This window comes from Oncorhynchus masou, chromosome 12 (assembly GCF_036934945.1).
Source record: "Oncorhynchus masou masou isolate Uvic2021 chromosome 12, UVic_Omas_1.1, whole genome shotgun sequence".
In the NCBI taxonomy this organism is placed as follows: domain Eukaryota; kingdom Metazoa; phylum Chordata; class Actinopteri; order Salmoniformes; family Salmonidae; genus Oncorhynchus; species Oncorhynchus masou.
This window is the reverse complement of record NC_088223.1, coordinates 95,931,579-95,952,684: the sequence shown is the minus strand read 5'-3', so window position 1 is coordinate 95,952,684 and position 21,106 is coordinate 95,931,579. Positions and strand designations below refer to the sequence as shown.

At 42.6% G+C, this 21,106-nt stretch overlaps 1 protein-coding gene across 1 annotated transcript in view; it reads right to left on the bottom strand.

Moving 5' to 3' along the window:
• Positions 1-608: 608 nt before the first annotated feature.
• Positions 609-21,106, bottom strand: part of LOC135549259 (B-cell receptor CD22-like) — a 41,916-nt gene continuing 21,418 nt past the window's right edge. Inside the window, exons 7-11 of the mRNA XM_064979285.1 lie at positions 16,497-16,766; positions 14,918-15,202; positions 12,259-12,346; positions 11,200-11,269; positions 609-1,589 (exon numbers count right to left, since the gene is read on the bottom strand). Of these exons, the coding sequence (XP_064835357.1) occupies positions 1,347-1,589; positions 11,200-11,269; positions 12,259-12,346; positions 14,918-15,202; positions 16,497-16,766 (956 nt within the window). The 3' untranslated portion in view covers positions 609-1,346. The remainder of the gene's footprint in view (positions 1,590-11,199; positions 11,270-12,258; positions 12,347-14,917; positions 15,203-16,496; positions 16,767-21,106) is intronic.

Below are 21,106 nucleotides of genomic sequence, written 5' to 3'. Positions count from 1 at the left end.
TAGATGTTCTCCTGGTTGGAAACTGGCATATAGATGTTCTCCTGGTTGGAAACTGGCATATAGATGTTCTCCTGGTTGGAAACTGGCATATAGATGTTCTCCTGGTTGGAAACTGGCATATAGATGTTCTCCAGGTTGGAAACTGGCATATAGATGTTCTCCTGGTTGGAAACTGGCATATAGATGTTCTCCTGGTTGGAAACTGGCATATAGATGTTCTCCTGGTTGGAAACTGACATATAGATGTTCTCCTGGTTGGAAACTGGCATATAGATGTTCTCCAGGTTGGAAACTGACATATTGATGTTCTCCTGGTTGGGAACTGGCATATAGATGTTCTCCTGGTTGGAAACTGGCAAATAGATGTTCTCCTGGTTGGAAACTGGCATATAGATGTTCTCCAGGTTGGAAACTGGCATATAGATGTTCTCCTGGTTGGAAACTAACATATAGATGTTCTCCTGGTTGGAAACTGGCATATAGATGTTCTCCTGGTTGGAAACTGGCATATAGATGTTCTCCTGGTTGGAAACTGGCATATAGATGTTCTCCTGGTTGGAAACTGGCATATAGATGTTCTCCTGGTTGGAAACTGGCATATAGATGTTCTCCTGTTTGGAAACTGGCATATAGATGTTCTCCTGGTTGGAAACTGGCAAATATATGTTCTCCTGGTTGGAAACTGGCATATAGATGTTCTCCAGGTTGGAAACTGGCATATAGATGTTCTCCTGGTTGGAAACTAACATATAGATGTTCTCCTGGTTGGAAACTGGCATATAGATGTTCTCCTGGTTGGAAACTGGCAAATAGATGTTCTCCTGGTTGGAAACTGGCATATAGATGTTCTCCTGGTTGGAAACTGGCAAATAGATGTTCTCCTGGTTGGAAACTGGCATATAGATGTTCTCCTGGTTGGAAACTGGCAAATAGATGTTCTCCTGGTTGGAAACTGGCATATAGATGTTCTCCTGGTTGGAAACTGGCATATAGATGTTCTCCTGGTTGGAAACTGGCAAATAGATGTTCTCCTGGTTGGAAACTGACATATAGATGTTCTCCTGGTTGGAAACTGACATATAGATGTTCTCCTGGTTGGAAACTGGCATATAGATGTTCTCCTGGTTGGAAACTGGCATATAGATGTTCTCCTGGTTGGAAACTGGCAAATAGATGTTCTCCTGGTTGGAAACTGACATATAGATGTTCTCCTGGTTGGAAACTGACATATAGATGTTCTCCTGGTTGGAAACTGACATATAGATTTTCTCCTGGTAGGAAACTGTCACCCTCTCTCACCCCTGATGTCACCCCTGATGTCACCTGTGATGTCACCCCCCCGCTCCCTACCCCTCTATCCTGGTCGTGGTGGTATCCAGGCTGGAGTGCTGGAGGGGTACGTGATCACAGTTAGCGGGGCCTATGGGTGGGGGTTGGTAGTGTAGACCTCCAGGAGGGTCTGTGGGTTGGGGCCCATGGAGGTCTGGATTAACCCCTCTGGTCCCTTTCCCATTGGCGCCGTTGGCTCGCGGGTGTCCGGTCAGTGTGGATTTACTGGCGTACAGAGAGTCCTCTTCCTGAGAGAGAGTCTAGAAGATAGAAGACACACTAAACAATCTGTTTGGAAAAACTAAAAAAACTATGTGCTGGTGAGCACAAATTGTTAAAAGGTGTGGAGAGTTGGTATAAGGTGGGGAGAGAGTTGGTATAAGGTGTGGAGAGAGTTGGTATAAGGTGGAGAGAGAGTTGGTATAAGGTGTGGAGAGAGAGCTGGTATAAGGTGGGGAAAGAGTTGGTATAAGGTGGAGAGAGAGCTGGTATAAGGTGGAGAGAGAGTTGGTATAAGGTGGGAAGAGAGAGTTGGTATAAGATGGGGAGAGAATTGGTATAAGGTGGGGAGAGGGAGAGAGTTTGTATAAGGTGTGGAGAGAGTTGGTATAAGGTGGAGAGAGTTGGTATAAGGTGGAGAGAGCTGGTATAAGGTGGGGAGAGAGTTGTTATAAGGTGGGGAGAGGGAGAGAGTTTGTATAAGGTGTGGAGAGAGTTGGTATAAGGTGGAGAGAGTTGGTATAAGGTGGGGAGAGAGTTGTTATAAGGTGTGGAGAGAGAGTTTGTCACGCCTTGGTCCTAGTATTTTGTGTTTTAGTTTATTAGTTAGTTAGGCCAGGGTGTGACATGGGTTTATTGTTTGTTGTATTCGTATTGGGGTTTGTAGTAGTTGGGATTGTAGCTGATTAGGGGTGTGTGTTTAATAGGTTTGGCTGCCTGAGACGGTTCTCAATCAGAGTCAGGTGATTCTCGTTGTCTCTGATTGGGAACCGTATTTAGGTAGCCTGGGTTTCGCTTTACATTTCGTGGGTGATTGTTCCTGTCTCTGTGTTAGTTTCACCAGTCAGGCTGTAATAGGTTTCACGTTCCGTTTGTTGTTTTGTATTTATTTTGTTTTTCATGTATAGTTCGTTTTGTTTGTTTCACTAAATAAACATGAGTAACATACACGCTGCATTTCGGTCCGACTCTCCTTCGACAGAAGAAGAACGCCGTTACAGAATCACCCACCACACTCGGACCGAGCAGCGTGTCAACAGGCAGGTGCAGCCCAAAGTGGAGCCGCGTATTAAGGATTTCTGGACATGGGAGGAAATCCTTGACGGAAGAGGACCCTGGGCTAAACCAGGGGAGTGTAGCCGCCCAAAGGTGCAGCAGGCGAAGAGGAAACAGGAGCTACACGAGAGGCAACAGAAGCAGCTTCAGTGGGAGAGGCTACACCATTTGGAGAATTGGACATGGGAGGAGGAACTGGACGGAAAAGGACCCTGGGCTCAGCCTGGTGAATATCGCCGCCCCAAGGAGGAACTAGAAGCGGCTGAAGCGGAGAGGCGCTGGTATGAGGAGGCAGCACGGCGACGTGGATGGAAACAGGAGCAGCCCACAATGGAATACAGTATGGATATTACAACGTGGGAAGAAATAGACAGGTGGGCGGCCGACCCAGAGAGAGTGCCGGAGCCCGCCTGGGATTCGCTGGAGCAGTGCGAAGAGGGCTATAGGAGAATGGAGTCGAAAAGAAAGACACGGGGGCGCAGAGCGAAACCTGAAAAGCAGCCCCAAAATTTATTGGGGGGGGGGGGCTATCAGGGGGAGTGGCTGAGTCAGGAGACAGACCTGAGCCAACTCTCCCTGTTTATTGTGAAGAGCCAAGGAGGAGGCCAGAACCAGTGTTGGAGGTGAGCGAAGCAGAGACTGTGAAGGAGTTAATGGGGAAATTGGAGGAGAGAGTAATGAGGGAGTTGCTAGTTTGGTGCTTTAGGTACAATATTCGTCCGACGGAGCGTGTCGGGGATTTAATGGCACCTGGGTCAGCGCTCCATACTAGTCCTGAGGTGCGTGTTAGTCGGCTGGTGAAAAGTGTACAAGCCTCACGCACTAAGCCTCCTGTGTACCTACCTAGCCTTGCACGTCCTGTGCCAGTCCTGCATTCAGGCTCTCCAGTACACCTTCACGGTCCAGTCCATCCTGTGCCACCTTCACACACCAGTCCTCTGGTAGTAGCTCCCCGCACCAGGCTTCCTGTGCGTGTCCTCTATCCAGTACCACCTCCACACCCCAGCCCTCCAGTAGCAGCTCCCCGCACTAGGCTTCCTGTGCGTGTCCTCGGCCAAATACCACCAGTGCCAGCACCACGCATCAGGCCTTCAGTGCGCCTCGCCTGTTCAGCGCAGCCAGTGCTTTCTCCCTCTCCTGCGCTGTCGGAGTCTCCCGCCTGTTCAGCGGTTCTAGAGCCTTCCTCCTCTACAGCGCTGCCGGAGCCTCCTGCCTGTATAGAGCAGCCTGAGCTGCCAGTCTACATGGAGCAGCCAGAGCTGCCAGTCTGCATGGAGCAGCTAGTCTGCATGGAGCAGCCAGAGCTGTCAGTCTGCATGAAGCAGCCAGAGCTGCCAGTCTGCAAGGAGTTGCCAGTCTGCATGGAGTTGCCAGTCTGCATGAAGTTGCCAGTCTGCATGGAGTTGCCAGTCTGCATGAAGCAGCCTGAGCTGCCAGTCTGCAAGGAGTTGCCAGTCTGCATGGAGTTGCCAGTCTGCAAGGAGCTGCCAGTCTGTATAGAGCAGCCAGAGATGCCAGTCTGCATGAAGCAGCCAGAGCTGCCAGTCTGCAAGGAGTTGCCAGTCTGCATGGAGTTTCCAGTCTGCATGGAGTTGCCAGTCTGCAAGGAATTGCCAGTCTGCATGGAGTTGCCAGTCTGCATGGAGTTGCCAGTCTGCAAGGAGTTGCCAGTCTGCATGGAGTTGCCAGTCTGCATGGAGTTGCCAGTCTGCAAGGAGCTGCCAATCTGCAAGGAGCTGCCAGTCTGCATGAAGCAGCCAGAGCTGCCAGTCTACATGGAGCAGCCAGAGTTGCCCGTCTGCAAGGAGCTGCCAGTCTGCAGGGAGCCGCCAGAGCTGTCAATCTGCATGGAGCAGCCAGAGCCGCCAGTCAGTATGGAGCAGCCAGAGCCGCCAGTCAGCATGGAGCAGCCAGAGCCGTCAGTCAGCATGCAGCCAGATCTGCCAGTCAGCCAGACTCTTCCAGATCCGCCAGACAGCCAGACTCTTCCAGATCTGCCAGTCAGCCAGACTCTTCCAGATCCGCCAGTCAGCCAGACTCTTCCAGATCCGCCAGACAGTCAGACACTTCCAGATCTGCCAGTCAGCCAGACTCTTCCAGATCTGCCAGTCAACCAGACTCTTCCAGATCTGCCAGTCAACCAGACTCTTCCAGATCCGCCAGACAGCCAGACTCTTCCAGATCCGCCAGTCAGCCAGACTCTTCCAGATCCGCCAGACAGTCAGACGCTTCCAGATCTGCCAGTCAGCCAGACTCTTCCAGATCTGCCAGTCAGCCAGACTCTTCCAGATCCGCCAGACAGCCAGACTCTTCCAGATCTGCCAGTCAGCCAGACTCTTCCAGATCTGCCAGTCAACCAGACTCTTCCAGATCTGCCAGTCAACCAGACTCTTCCAGATCTGTCAGTCAACCAGACTCTTCCAGATCTGCCAGTCAACCAGACTCTTCCAGATCTGCTAGTCAACCAGACTCTTCCAGTCAGCCAGGATCTGCCAGTCAGCCAAGATCCGCCAGTCAGCCAGGATCTGCCAGATCTGCTAGTCAGCCAGGATCCGCCAATCGGCCAGGATCTGCCAGTCAGCCAGGATCCGCCAGTCAGCCAGGATCTGCCAGATTTGCTAGTCAGCCAGGATCCGCCAATCGGCCAGGATCTGCCAGTCAGCCAGGATCCGCCTGTCAGCCAGGATCTGCCAGATCTGCTAGTCAGCCAGGATCCGCCAGTCGGCCAGGATCCGCCAGTCAGCCAGGATCCGCCAGTCAGCCAGGATCTGCCGGATTCAACTGCCTGGCTGGGCTTCTTCTCAGTACTGGGCTTCTTCTCAGTGCTGGGCTTCTTCTCAGTGCTGGGCTTCTTCTCAGTACTGGGCTTCTTCTCAGTACTGGGCTTCTTCTCAGTCCCGAGCTGCCCCTCAGTCCCGAGCTGCCCCTCAGTCCCGAGCTGCCCCTCAGTCCCGAGCTGCCCCTCAGTCACGAGCTGCTCCTCTGTTATGTAGGGTTCTGGGTGAGGACTATTCGGCCATGGTCGGCGGTGGGGGTGGATTATCCATGGACGCGAAGGGGAGGAATAATGACATTTATGAAGTGGGGTCCACGTCCGGAGCCGGAACCGCCACCATGGACAGACGCCCACCCGGACCCTCCCTATATGGTTTTTGAGGTGCGTTCGGGAGTCCGCACCTTAGAGAGGGGGTTCTGTCACGCCTTGGTCCTAGTATTTTGTGTTTTAGTTTATTAGTTAGTTAGGCCAGGGTGTGACATGGGTTTATTGTTTGTTGTATTCGTATTGGGGTTTGTAGTAGTTGGGATTGTAGCTGATTAGGGGTGTGTGTGTGGACAGAGAGTTGGTATAAGGTGGAGAGAGAGTTGGTATAAGGTGTGGAGATAGAGTTGGTATAAGGTGGAGAGAGAGTTGGTATAAGGTGGAGAGAGAGCTGGTATAAGGTGGATAGAGTTGATATAAGGTGGAGAGAGATGTGGTATGAGGTGTGGAGTTGGTATAAGATGGAGAGAGAGTTGGTATAAGGTGGAGAGAGAGTTGGTATAAGGTGTGGAGAGAGAGTTGGTATAAGGTGGAGAGAGAGTTGGTAGAAGGTGGAGAGGTTGTTGGTATAAGGTGGAGAGAGTTGGTATAAGGTGGGGAGAGAGCTGGTAGAAGGTGGAGAGAGAGTTGGTGTAAGGTCGAGAGAGAGCTGGTATAAGGTGGAGAGAGAGTTGGTATAAGGTGGAGAGAAAGTTGGTATAAGGTGGAGAGAGTTGGTATAAGGTGGAGAGAGAGAGTTGGTATAAGGTGGGGAGAGAGTTTGTATAAGGTGGAGAGAAAGTTGGTATAAGGTGGAGAGAGTTGGTATAAGGTGGAGAGAGAGAGTTGCTATAAGGTGGGGAGAGAGCTGGTATAAGTTGGAGAGAGAGCTGGTATAAGGTGGAGAGAGAGTTGGTATAAGGTCGAGAGAGTTGGTATAAGGTGGAGAGAGAGAGTTGGTATAAGGTGGGGAGAGAGCTGGTATAAGTTGAAGAGAGAGCTGGTAGAAGGTGGATAGAGAGTTGGTATAAGGTGGAGAGAGTTGGTATAAGGTGGAGAGAGAGCTGGTATAAGGTGGAGAGAGTTGGTATAAGGTGGAGAGAGATTTGGTATAAGGTGGGGAGAGAGTTGTTATAAGGTGTGGAGAGAGAGTTGGTATAAGGTGGGGAGAGAGTTGGTATAAGGTGGAGAGAGAGTTGGTATAAGGTGTGGAGAGAGCTGGTATAAGGTGGAGAGAGAGTTGGTATAAGGTGGAGAGAGAGTTGGTATAAGGTGTGGAGAGATAGTTGGTATAAGGTGTGGAGAGAGTTGGTATAAGGTGGAGAGAGAGTTGGTATAAGGTGTGGAGAGATAGTTGGTATAAGGTGGGGAGAGAGCTGGTAGAAGGTGGAGAGAGAGTTGGTGTAAGGTCGAGAGAGAGCTGGTATAAGGTGGAGAGAGTTGGTATAATGTGGAGAGAGCTGGTATAAGGTGGATAGAGTTGATATAAGGTGGAGAGAGATGTGGTATGAGGTGTGGAGTTGGTATAAGGTGGAGAGAGAGTTTGTATAAGGTGGGGAGAGAGTTGGTATAAGGTGGGGAGAGAGTTGGTATAAGGTGAGGAGAGAGTTGGTATAAGGTGAGGAGAGAGTTGGTATAAGTTGGAGAGAGAGTTGGTATAAGGTGTGGAGAGAGAGTTGGTATAAGGTGGAGAGAGAGTTGGTATAAGATGTGGACAGAGAGTTGGTATAAGGTGGAGAGAGAGTTGGTATAAGATGTGGAGAGAGAGTTGGTATAAGGTGTGGAGAGAGAGTTGGTATAAGGTGGAGAGCTTGTTGGTATAAGGTGAGGAGAGAGTTGGTATAAGGTGGAGAGCTTGTTGGTATAAGGTGAGGAGAGAGTTGGTATAAGGTGAGGATAGAGTTTGTATAAGGTGGGGAGAGAGTTGGTATAAGGTGGGGAGAGATTTGGTATAAGGTGGGGAGAGAGTTGGTATAAGGTGAGGAGAGAGTTGGTATAAGGTGAGGAGAGAGTTGGTATAAGTTGGAGAGAGAGTTGGTATAAGGTGTGGAGAGAGAGTTGGTATAAGGTGGACAGAGAGTTGACATAAGGTGTGGAGAGAGAGTTGGTGTAAGGTGGAGAGAGAGTTGGTATAAGTTGGAGAGAGAGTTGGTATAAGGTGGACAGAGAGTTGGCATAAGGTGTGGATAGAGAGTTGGTATAAGGTGTGGACAGAGAGTTGGTATAAGGTGGAGAGAGAGTTGGTTTTAGATGTGGAGAGAGAGTTGGTATAAGGTGTGGAGAGAGAGTTGGTATAAGGTGGAGAGAGAGTTGGTATAAGATGGAGAGAGAGTTGGTATAAGGTGGAGAGAGAGTTGGTATAAGGTGTGGAGAGAGAGTTGGTATTAAATGGAGAGAGAGTTGGTATTAAATGGAGAGAGAGTTGGTATAAGGTGTGGAGAGAGAGTTGGTATAAGGTGTGGAGAGAGTTGGTATGAGGTGGAGAGAGAGTTGGTATAAGGTGTGGGAAGAGAGTTGGTATAAGTTGGAGAGAGAGTTGGTATAAGGTGGAGAGAGAGTTGGTATAAGGTGGAGAGAGAGTTGGTAGAAGGTGGAGAGAGTTGGTATTAGGTGTGGAGAGATTTGGTGTAAGGTGGTGAGTGTTGGTAGAAGGTGGAGAGAGAGTTGGTATAAGGTGAGGAGAGAGTTGGTATAAGTTGGAGAGAGAGTTGGTATAAGGTGGACAGAGAGTTGGTATAAGGTGGACAGAGAGTTGGTATAAGGTGGACAGAGAGTTGGTATAAGTTGGAGAGAGAGTTGGCATAAGGTGTGGAGAGAGAGTTGGTATAAGGTGGAGAGAGAGTTGGTATAAGGTGTGGACAGAGAGTTGGTATAAGGTGGAGAGAGAGTTGGTTTTAGATGTGGAGAGAGAGTTGGTATAAGGTGTGGAGAGAGAGTTGGTATAAGGTGGGGAGAGAGTTGGTATAAGGTGAGGAGAGAGTTGGTATAAGGTGAGGAGAGAGTTGGTATACGTTGGAGAGAGAGTTGGTATAAGGTGGACAGAGAGTTGGCATAAGGTGTGGAGAGAGAGTTGGTATAAGGTGGAGAGAGAGTTGGTATAAGTTGGAGAGAGAGTTGGTATAAGGTGGACAGAGAGTTGGCATAAGGTGTGGAGAGAGAGTTGGTATAAGGTGTGGACAGAGAGTTGGTATAAGGTGGAGAGAGAGTTGGTTTTAGATGTGGAGAGAGAGTTGGTATAAGGTGTGGAGAGAGAGTTGGTATAAGGTGGAGAGAGAGTTGGTATAAGATGGAGAGAGAGTTGGTATAAGGTGGAGAGAGAGTTGGTAAAAGGTGTGGAGAGAGAGTTGGTATAAGGTGGGGAGAGAGTTGGTATAAGGTGTGGAGAGAGAGTTGGTATAAGGTGGAGAGAGAGTTGGTATAAGATGGAGAGAGAGTTGGTATAAGGTGGAGAGAGAGTTGGTAAAAGGTGTGGAGAGAGAGTTGGTATAAGGTGGGGAGAGAGTTGGTATAAGGTGTGGAGAGAGTTGGTATTAAATGGAGAGAGAGTTGGTATAAGGTGTGGAGAGAGAGTTGGTATAAGGTGTGGAGAGAGTTGGTATGAGGTGGAGAGAGAGTTGGTATAAGGTGTGGGAAGAGAGTTGGTATAAGTTGGAGAGAGAGTTGGTATAAGGTGGAGAGAGAGTTGGTATAAGGTGGAGAGAGAGTTGGTAGAAGGTGGAGAGAGTTGGTATTAGGTGTGGAGAGATTTGGTGTAAGGTGGTGAGTGTTGGTAGAAGGTGGAGAGAGAGTTGGTATAAGGTGAGGAGAGAGTTGGTATAAGTTGGAGAGAGAGTTGGTATAAGGTGGACAGAGAGTTGGTGTAAGGTGGACAGAGAGTTGGTATAAGGTGGACAGAGAGTTGGTATAAGTTGGAGAGAGAGTTGGCATAAGGTGTGGAGAGAGAGTTGGTATAAGGTGGAGAGAGAGTTGGTATAAGGTGTGGACAGAGAGTTGGTATAAGGTGGAGAGAGAGTTGGTTTTAGATGTGGAGAGAGAGTTGGTATAAGGTGTGGAGAGAGAGTTGGTATAAGGTGGAGAGAGAGTTGGTATAAGATGGAGAGAGAGTTGGTATAAGGTGGAGAGAGAGTTGGTAAAAGGTTTGGAGAAAGAGTTGGTATAAGGTGGAGAGAGAGTTGGTAAAAGGTTTGGAGAAAGAGTTGGTATAAGGTGGTGAGAGAGTTGGTATAAGGTGTGGAGAGAGAGTTGGTATAAGGTGGAGAGAGAGTTGGTATTAAATGGAGAGAGAGTTGGTATAAGGTGTGGAGAGAGAGTTGGTATAAGGTGTGGAGAGAGAGTTGGTATGAGGTGGAGAGAGAGTTGGTATAAGGTGTGGGAAGAGAGTTGGTATAAGTTGGAGAGAGTTGGTATAAGGTGGAGAGAGAGTTGGTATAAGGTGGAGAGAGAGTTGGTAGAAGGTGGAGAGAGTTGGTATTAGGTGTGGAGAGATTTGGTGTAAGGTGTTGAGAGTTGGTATAAGGTGGAGAGAGAGTTGGTATAAGGTGGGGAGAGAGTTGGTATAAGTTGGAGAGAGAGTTGGTATAAGGTGGATAGAGAGTTGGTATAAGGTGTGGAGAGAGAGTTGGTATAAGGTGGAGAGAGAGTTGGTGTAAGGTGTGGAGAGAGAGTTGGTATAAGGTGGAGATAGATGTGGTATGAGGTGTGGAGAGATAGTTGGTATAAGTTGGAGAGAGAGTTGGTATAAGGTGTGGAGAGAGAGTTGGTATAAGGTGGAGAATGTTGGTATAAGGCGGAGAGAGAGTTGGTGTAAGGTGGAGAGAGTTGGTATAAGGTGGAGAGAGAGTTGGTGTAAGGTGGAGAGAGTTGGTGTAAGGTCATCTTTCAACAAAGGGTAGTGTATGGACTGTCAGGAAAACAAAGCCGGTGATGGACACCACTCAGTAAACGGAGCACGTAGAATAATGGGATGCGCAGTTGGATTCACTTTTCTCATCAAGTCACCCACTGTTAATGTTTCTCCTTCGTTTGTTTCCTGGGTGGTGTCCATTATTCCCTATGCTTCCACGGTAGCCTGTATGTGAGAGAGTTTACGGAACTATATACAAATACAGGTACCGTACTTCTACAGCCACACAAAGTCAATAATATCAGGCTGTGTTGAGAGAGGTACCAGACAAGGAGAGAGGCATAAAACAGGGTAGTAAACCGGATAGGTTGGGGAGGATACAGGAAGGGTGGGTGTGTGTGTGTTTGGGTGTGTCTGTGTTTGGGTGTGTCTGTGTTTGTGTGTGTGTGTGTGTGTTTATGTGTGTTTATGTGTGTGTGTTTATGTGTGTGTGTGTGTGTGTTTACGTGTGTGTGTTTGTGTTTAAGTGTGTGTGTGTGTTTCACGTGTGCGTGTGTGTGTTTACGTGTGTGCTTGTGTGTGTGTCTACGTGAGTGTGTGTTTCACGTGTGCGTGTGTGTGCTTACGTGTGTGCTTGTGTGTGTGTGTGTGTGTGTGTGTGTTGTGTGTGTGTGTGTGTGTGTGTGTGTGTGTGTGTGTGTGTGTGTGTGTGTGTGTGTGTTCTGACACTTACCCAGTCAGTTAGTATGAGCTCTGTTATGTCCTCTGGTTTCAGATCCCAGGTCGTCTTGGCATGCAATCTCCTGTGTTTACAACCATAGATCAGACCCCTGTGTTTACAACCATAATCAAATCAAATTTAATTGTATTTGTCACATACACATGGTTAGCAGATGTTAATGCGAGTGTAGCGAAATGCTTGTGCTTCTAGTTACGACAATGCAGTAATAACCAACAAGTAATCTAACTAACAATTCCTAAACTACTGTCTTATACACAGTGTAAGGGGATAAAGAATATGTACATAAGGATATATGAATGAGTGATGGTACAGAGCAGCATAGGCAAGATACAGTAGATGGTATCGAGTACAGTATATACATATGAGATGAGTATGTAAACAAAGTGGCATAGTTAAAGTGGCTAGTGATACATGTATTACATAAGGATGCAGTAGATGATAGAGTACAGTATATACGTATACATATGAGTTGAATAATGTAGGGTGTGTAAACATTATATTAGGTAGCATTGTTTAAAGTTGCTAGTGATACATGTATTACATAAAGATGCAGTAGATGATATAGAGTACAGTATATACGTATACATATGAGATGAATAATGTAGGGTATGTAAACATTATATTAGGTAGCATTGTTTAAATTGGCTAGTGATATATTTTACATCATTTTTCTGCACTGAAAGTAAAGGGGCTGAATAATTTTGCACGCCCAATTTTCAGTTTTTGATTTGTTGAAAAAGTTTGAAATATCCAATAAATGTCGTTCCACTTCATGATTGTGTCCCACTTGTTGTTGATTCTTCACAAAAAAATACAGTTTTATATCTTTATGTTTGAAGCCTGAAATGTGGCAATGGTCGCAAAGTTCAAGGGGGCCGAATACTTTCGCAAGGCACTGTATCATTCATGTCTGGATAACCACAAAACCACAAAAATATACTTACAATAAATCTGAAATAGACACTTATGTTGGACTGATGTCTGCCAGATACTGAACAGGATAATGTTATGAACAGTGTTCTTAGCAGCACGGTATGAGGGATGACTGACCTGGCAATGACACATGTCACGACGCACAGCAACAGCATCCCAGCAGCACCTGCCCCAGCTCCCACCAACAGAGACAGCTTCTGGTAACCTACGGTCAGAAGGATGAGACATGAAAGAGACCGGGAGACCAGCTCTCTCTCACTTGTTTCTGTCTGTTCCTCTTCAGCTCTTTTCCCTTGTCCCCATCTCTCTCTCATTACCTGTCCAGGTGGGTTACCTGTTGACGTGGAACTGTCTAAGCTATCCTTCCTCAGAGGTTTCTGTTCCACTTCAGCTCCATCTGTCTTTCTCACCTGTCGCCTCACACCTGTCCAGGTGTGTTTTAACTGTTCCTCTTATGTGTGGATGTGCTACAGCAGGGGTGTCAAAGTCAAATGGACGGAGGGCCAAATAAAAAATTTAGCTACAAGCCGAGGGCCGGACTGTTCGAATGTTCATTGAAAAATTTTTAAACGACGCATATAGTCTAGTGAACCTAATTGAACCTACTGAAAACCTAACAAATATATTCCAATATGATCAGATAAATAAAGCAATATTTTCTTATGGCTCTGTCAGAAATGCCTTGAACTGGCGGTGATTCAAACCTTTGGCTCTGATAAAGTTAACTGTGCGCGTGATGATGCTCATTACATGCTCCATTTTCAAGGCTTTACCGCACAACGCTTCCTGGTGTATGATACAATGATAAGCTGTCAGCTCACCTGTCGCGTTTTCCTCTTGCATCTTTTCCCGTATCTTCGCCACCAGTCCGCTCCTGTGTCCACACATCGCAGGTGCTCCGTCGGTTGTCAAACCCACGAGTTTTTCCCAAGGCAGCTCCATCTCATTTACACATCTTGACACCTCTTCATACAAATCATGCCCCGTAGTTGTGCCATGCATAGGACGTAAAGCCAAAAACTCCTCTGTCACGCTTAGGCTGGAGTCCACTCCGCGGATGAAAATTGACAACTGGGCAATGTCAGAAATGTCGGTGCTCTCATCCACAGCCAAGGAATATGCAATGAAATCTTTTCCCTTTTTCACAAGCTGCTCTTTTAGATTGATGGACAACTGGTCTACTCTCTCGGCAATGGTGTTTCTGCTCAGACTCACATTTAAAAAGAGTTGCCTTTTTTCTGGGCAAACTTCGTCACAAACTTTAATCATGCAGTTTTTGATGAAATCCCCTCCGTAAATGGCCGGGCTGATTTAGCGATCTCTTCTGCCAAAATAAAACTGGCCTTGACAGCAGCCTGGCCTTGTGATTTGGCTTTTTTGAACAGAGCCTGTCGAGATTTGAGGCCTCGTTTTAATTCCTCTGCCTTTTGTAGCCTTTGTTCCATGTCCATATTCTTGTTTTTGTCCGCGTGTTTCGTTTCATAATGTCGTCTCAGATTATACTCTTTCAGTACCGCCACACTTTCTCCACACAGAAGACACACAGGTTTTCCAGCTACCTCCGTGAACATATACTCCGACTCCCACCTTGTTTGAAACCCCGGTTCTCAGTGTCCACCTTCCGTTTTGCCATTTTTGATGGGTATCTGAAAGTTAATTTTACTGTGATGCTGACGACTGCTGTGCCAATAAATATTGAAATGAAGCAGCCTACTGCTCGGTGCGTCACCGTTGCATTGTGGGAAATGTAGTATTGGTGCGTGTAAAAGATCTGCGGGCTGCCGGCTTGCTGCGGTCTGCGGGCCGGTTCTAATAATAAATCAAGATCATCCCAGGGGCCGTAAAAAACCTTCTCGCGGGCCGGATGTGGCCCGCGGGCCTTGACTCTGACATATGTGTGCTACAGAGTTGCAGCCTGGCAGGGTCCTGACAGTTGGAGCTGTCCCTATTTATCTCTCACCTGACCCTTTACCTACCCAGGTGTGTCTTACCTGTGGAGGTGGCACAGAGTTGCAGCCTGGCAGATCCTGACAGTTGGACCTGTCCCTATGTATCTCTCACCTGACCCTTTACCTACCCAGGTGTGTCTTACCTGTGGAGGTGGCACAGAGTTGCAGCCTGGCAGAGTCCTGACAGTTGGACCTGTCCCTATTTATCTCTCACCTGACCCTTTACCTACCCAGGTGTGTCTTACCTGTGGAGGTGGCACAGAGTTGCAGCCTGGCAGAGTCCTGACAGTTGGACCTGTCCCTATTTATCTCTCACCTGACCCTTTACCTACCCAGGTGTGTCTTACCTGTGGTGGTGGCACAGAGTTGCAGCCTGGCAGAGTCCTGACAGTTGGAGCTGTCCCTATTTATCTCTCACCTGACCCTTTACCTACCCAGGTGTCTTACCGGTGAAGGTGTGTCTTATATTTGGAAGTGTGTCTTACTTGTGAAGGTATGTCTTACTTGTGAAGGTGTGTCTTACCTATGGAGGTGTGTCTTACCTATGGAGGTTTGTCTTACCTATGGAGGTGTGTCTTACCTATGGAGGTATGTCTTACTTGTGGAGGTGTGTCTTACCTATGGAGGTGTGTCTTACCTATGGAGGTGTGTCTTACCTATGGAGGTGTGTCTTACCTATGGAGGTGTGTCTTACCTGTGGAGGTGTGACTTACCTATGGAGGTGTGTCTTACTTGTGGAGGTGTGTCTTCCTTGTGAAGGTGTGTCTTACCTGTGGTGGTGTGTCTTACCTATGGAGGTGTGTCTTACCTGTGGAGGTGTGTCTTACCTGTGGAGGTGACACAAAGCTGCAGACTGGCAGAGCCCTGAGAGTTGGAGCTGAGGCAAAGTGCAGTGGGCGTGTCTTCTTGTGATTGACGGATGGTCAGAGTGCTCCTGAGGCCAATTCTGCCCAGAGGCTCCTCCCTGATGGCCGTGGCTGTGGAATGATTGACACGTCGGCCAGACAGACGCCACTGCACCAAGGGGGCGGGGTTAGCGTGGCTGTCACAGGTACAGCTGACCTGAGATCCGGAGTGGAGGCAGCGAGAGGAGGATGAGATCTGAGGAGCAACTAGAAAGAAGAGACAGAAGAACAAGGAGAGGAATTAACATTTTCTATTCAAGTTTGAACTTCATCCTTATTTTATAGTTTATGAAACTTTGATAACTCATACTGTTTAATTCATTGCTAACGAGCAAATGTTTGATTGAGGAGAAAAAACAATAACATCTAGGGTTACACCTAGGGTTACAACAATGTGATAACTTTCCCAAAATATACCAACCAGGGTAGCGCTCGCGGAACACCTGGTCAACAGCCACTGAAATTGCAGAGCGCCAAATTCAAAAACAGAAATACTCATTATAATAATTCCTAAAACATACAAGTGTTATACATCGGTTTAAAGATCAACTTATTGTTCATCCAACCACGGTGTCAGATTTCAAAAAGGCTTTACGGCGAAAGCATACCATGTGATTATCTGAGAACTGCGCCCAGCAGAACAATGATTACAAACAGTAACCAGCCAAGTAGAGGAGTTACACAAGTCAGAAATAGAGATACAATTAATCACTTACCTTTGATGATCTTCATATGGTTGCACTCACAAGACTCCCAGTTACACAATAGTTTTGTTCAATAAAATCCCTCTTTATATCCAAAAACCTCCGTTTTGTTGGTGCGTTTTGTTCAGTAATCCATTGGCACAAAGCGCGATCACAGTATGCAGATGAAAAATCTAAAAAGTACCATAAAAGTTCGTAGAAACATGTCAAACGATGTTTATAATCAATCCTCAAGTTGTTTTTGTCATAAATAATCATTCATATTTCAACCGGACAAAAGCTTCGTCAATAGAAAAGGAAAAACAAAAAAGGCGCACTCCCGGTCACGCGCTGGACTCATGTCTGGAAATTTCCACTGTCCTCTCATTAAAGGTGGTGTTTCTCCCTCATTTTTCAGAGTAAAAGCCTGCAACAATGCCTAAAGACTGGCCACATGTAGTGGAAGCCATAGGGATCGTGAACTGGGTCCTAAGTCTTTGTATGGTGGATAGGCTTTCAATGGAAAAACAGCCTTTCAAAATAATAGTACTTCCTGGATGGATTTTTCTCAGGTTTTTGCCTGCTGTATCAGTTCTGTTATACACAGACATTATTCTAACCGTTTTGGAAACTGTGGAGTGTTTTCTATAAAATAATACCAATTATATGCATATCCTAGCTTCGGGGCCTGAGTAACAGGCAGTTTACATAGGGCACCTCATTCATCCAAACAACTCAATTTCTACCCCCGGTCCCAGAAAGGTGAAAAAAACCCTGAATATTTTGGGAGAGTTACGTAATTTTACAACCTCACTTACACTCCATAGATGCGTTTGTAGACGCTGACTGATCCTCTCCATGAGGATTCTGGGCTTTACAGTAGTATTCTCTTCCAGCAATAACATTCATTGTGGCCTGGATTAGTTTCTGTCCTGAGGTCACATAGTCCTCCTTCCCCTCTCTCACTGAATACCAGCGGAAGCTGGTCACTGGTGGGTTGGCATCGCTGCTGCAGGTCAGAGTCACTGAACTGTCTTCTAACACAGAATCAGAGGGACTCACAGATACTGACGTATTCCTGGGAGGATCTGGAGGGAAAGGACAGAATTACCATCAGCTCTGAAAGCACAACAATTGATACTACGACTACTATAACTACTATACCTACTATAACTACTATAACTACTACCACTACTATAACTACTATAACTACTACCACTACTATAACTACTAAAACTAATACCACTACTATAACTACTATACCTACTATAACTACTAGAACTACTACCACTACTATAACTACTATACCTACTATAACTACTATAACTACGATAACTACTATAACTACTATACCTACTATAACTACTATAACTACTACCACTACTATAACTACTATGACTACTATACCTACTATAACTACTATAACTACTATACCTACTATAACTATTATACCTACTATAACTACTATACCTACTATAACTATTATACCTACTATAACTACTATAACTACTATGACTACTATACCTACTATAACTACTATAACTACTATGACTACTATGACTACTATACCTACTATAACTACTATAACTACTATACCTACTATAACTATTATACCTACTATAACTATTATACCTACTATAACTACTACCACTACTATAACTACTATAACTACTATAACTACTATACCTACTATAACTACTATAACTACTACCACTACTATAACTACTATGACTACTATACCTACTATAACTACTATAACTACTATACCTACTATAACTATTATACCTACTATAACTACTATACCTACTATAACTATTATACCTACTATAACTACTATAACTACTATGACTACTATACCTACTATAACTACTATAACTACTATGACTACTATGACTACTATACCTACTATAACTACTATAACTACTATACCTACTATAACTATTATACCTACTATAACTATTATACCTACTATAACTACTACCACTACTATAACTACTATAACTACTATAACTACTATACCTACTATAACTACTATAACTACTATAACTACTATGACTACTATACCTACTATAACTACTATAACTACTATACCTACTATAACTATTATACCTACTATAACTACTATACCTACTATAACTACTATAACTACTATAACTACTATGACTACTATACCTACTATAACTACTATAACTACTATAACTATTATACCTACTATAACTATTATACCTACTATAACTACTATACCTACTATAACTACTATAACTACTATAACTACTATGACTACTATACCTACTATAACTACTATAACTACTATACCTACTATAACTATTATAAATACTATAACTATTATACCTACTATAACTATTATACCTACTATAAATACTATACCTACTATAACTACTATAACTACTATACCTACTATAACTACTACCACTACTATAACTACTATAACTACTATAACTACTATACCTACTATAACTACTACCACTACTATAACTACTACCACTACTATAACTACTATACCTACTATAACTACTACCACTACTATAACTACTATAACTACTACCACTACTATAACTACTATAACTACTATACCTACTATAACTACTACCACTACTATAACTACTAAAACTAATACCACTACTATAACTACTATACCTACTATAACTACTAGAACTACTACCACTACTATAACTACTATACCTACTATAACTACTATAACTACGATAACTACTATAACTACTATACCTACTATAACTACTATAACTACTACCACTACTATAACTACTATACATACTATAACTACTATACCTACTATAACTACTATACCTACTATAACTACTATAACTACTACCACTACTATAACTACTATACCTATTATAACTACTACCACTACTATAACTACTATACCTACTACCACTACTATAACTACTATACCTACTATAACTACTATAACTACTACCACTACTATAACTACTATACCTACTATAACTACCACCACTACTATAACTATTATAACTATTATAACTACTATAACTATTATAACTACTATAACTATTATACCTACTATAACTACTATAACTACTATAACTACTACCACTACTATAACTACTATACCTACTATAACTACTACCACTACTATAACTATTATAACTATTATAACTACTATAACTATTATACCTACTATAACTACTATAACTATTATACCTACTATAACTACTACCACTACTATAACTACTATACCTACTATAACTACTACCAATACTATAACTATTATAACTATTATAACTACTATAACTATTATACCTACTATAACTACTATAACTATTATACCTACTATAACTACTACCACTACTATAACTACTATACCTACTATAACTACTACCACTACTATAACTATTATAACTACTATAACTATTATACCTACTATAACTATTATACCTACTATAACTACTATAACTATTATACCTACTATAACTACTATAACTACTACCACTACTATAACTACTATACCTACTATAACTACCACCACTACTATAACTATTATAACTATTATAACTATTATAACTACTATAACTATTATACCTACTATAACTACTATAACTACTATAACTACTACCACTACTATAACTACTATACCTACTATAACTACTACCACTACTATAACTATTATAACTACTATAACTACTATAACTACTATAACTATTATAACTATTATAACTACTATAACTATTATACCTACTATAACTACTACCACTACTATAACTACTATACCTACTATAACTACTACCACTACTATAACTATTATAACTATTATAACTACTATAACTACTATACCTACTATAACTACTATAACTATTATACCTACTATAACTACTATAACTACTATAACTATTATACCTACTATAACTACTATAACTATTATACCTACTATAACTACTATAACTATTATACCTACTATAACTAGTATACCTACTATAACTACTATGACTACTATACCTACTATAACTACTATAACTACTATACCTACTATAACTATTATACCTACTATAACTACTATACCTACTATAACTACTATAACTATTATACCTACTATAACTAGTATACCTACTATAACTACTATAACTATTATACCTACTATAACTATTATACCTACTATAACTACTATAACTATTATACCTACTATAACTAGTATACCTACTATAACTACTATAACTATTATACCTACTATAACTAGTATACCTACTATAACTACTATAACTACTATGACTACTATACCTACTATAACTATTATAACTACTATAACTACTATACCTACTATAACTATTATACCTACTATAACTAGTATACCTACTATAACTACTATAACTACTATAACTATTATACCTACTATAACTATTATACCTACTATAACTATTATACCTACTATAACTATTATACCTACTATAACTATTACACCTACTATAACTATTATACCTATTATACCTACTATAACTATTATACCTACTATAACTACTATAACTACTATAACTACTATAACTACTATAACTATTATAACTATTATACCTACTATAACTAGTATAACTACTATAACTATTATAACTATTATACCTACTATAACTAGTATAACTATTATACCTACTATAACTATTATACCTACTATAACTACTATAACTATTATAACTACTATAACTACTATAACTATTATAACTATTATACCAACTATAACTATTATAACTATTATACCTACTATAACTACTATAACTATTATAACTATTATACCTACTATAATTACTATAACTATTATACCTACTATAACTATTATAACTATTATACCTACTATAAATACTATACCTACTATAACTACTATAACTACTATAACTATTGTAACTATTATACCTACTATAACTATTATAACTATTATACCTACTATAACTATTATAACTATTATACCTACTATAACTACTATAACTACTATAACTACTATACCTACTATAACTAGTATACCTACTATAACTATTATACCTACTATAACTACTATAACTACTATAACTACTATAACTACTATAACTATTATAACTATTATACCTACTATAACTAGTATAACTATTATACCTACTATAACTATTATACCTACTATAACTACTATAACTATTATAACTACTATAACTACTATAACTATTATAACTATTATACCAACTATAACTATTATAACTATTATACCTACTATAACTACTATAACTATTATAACTATTATACCTACTATAATTACTATAACTATTATACCTACTATAACTATTATAACTATTATACCTACTATAACTACTATAACTATTATAACTATTATACCTACTATAACTATTATAACTATTATACCTACTATAACTACTATAACTATTATAACTATTATACCTACTATAACTATTAT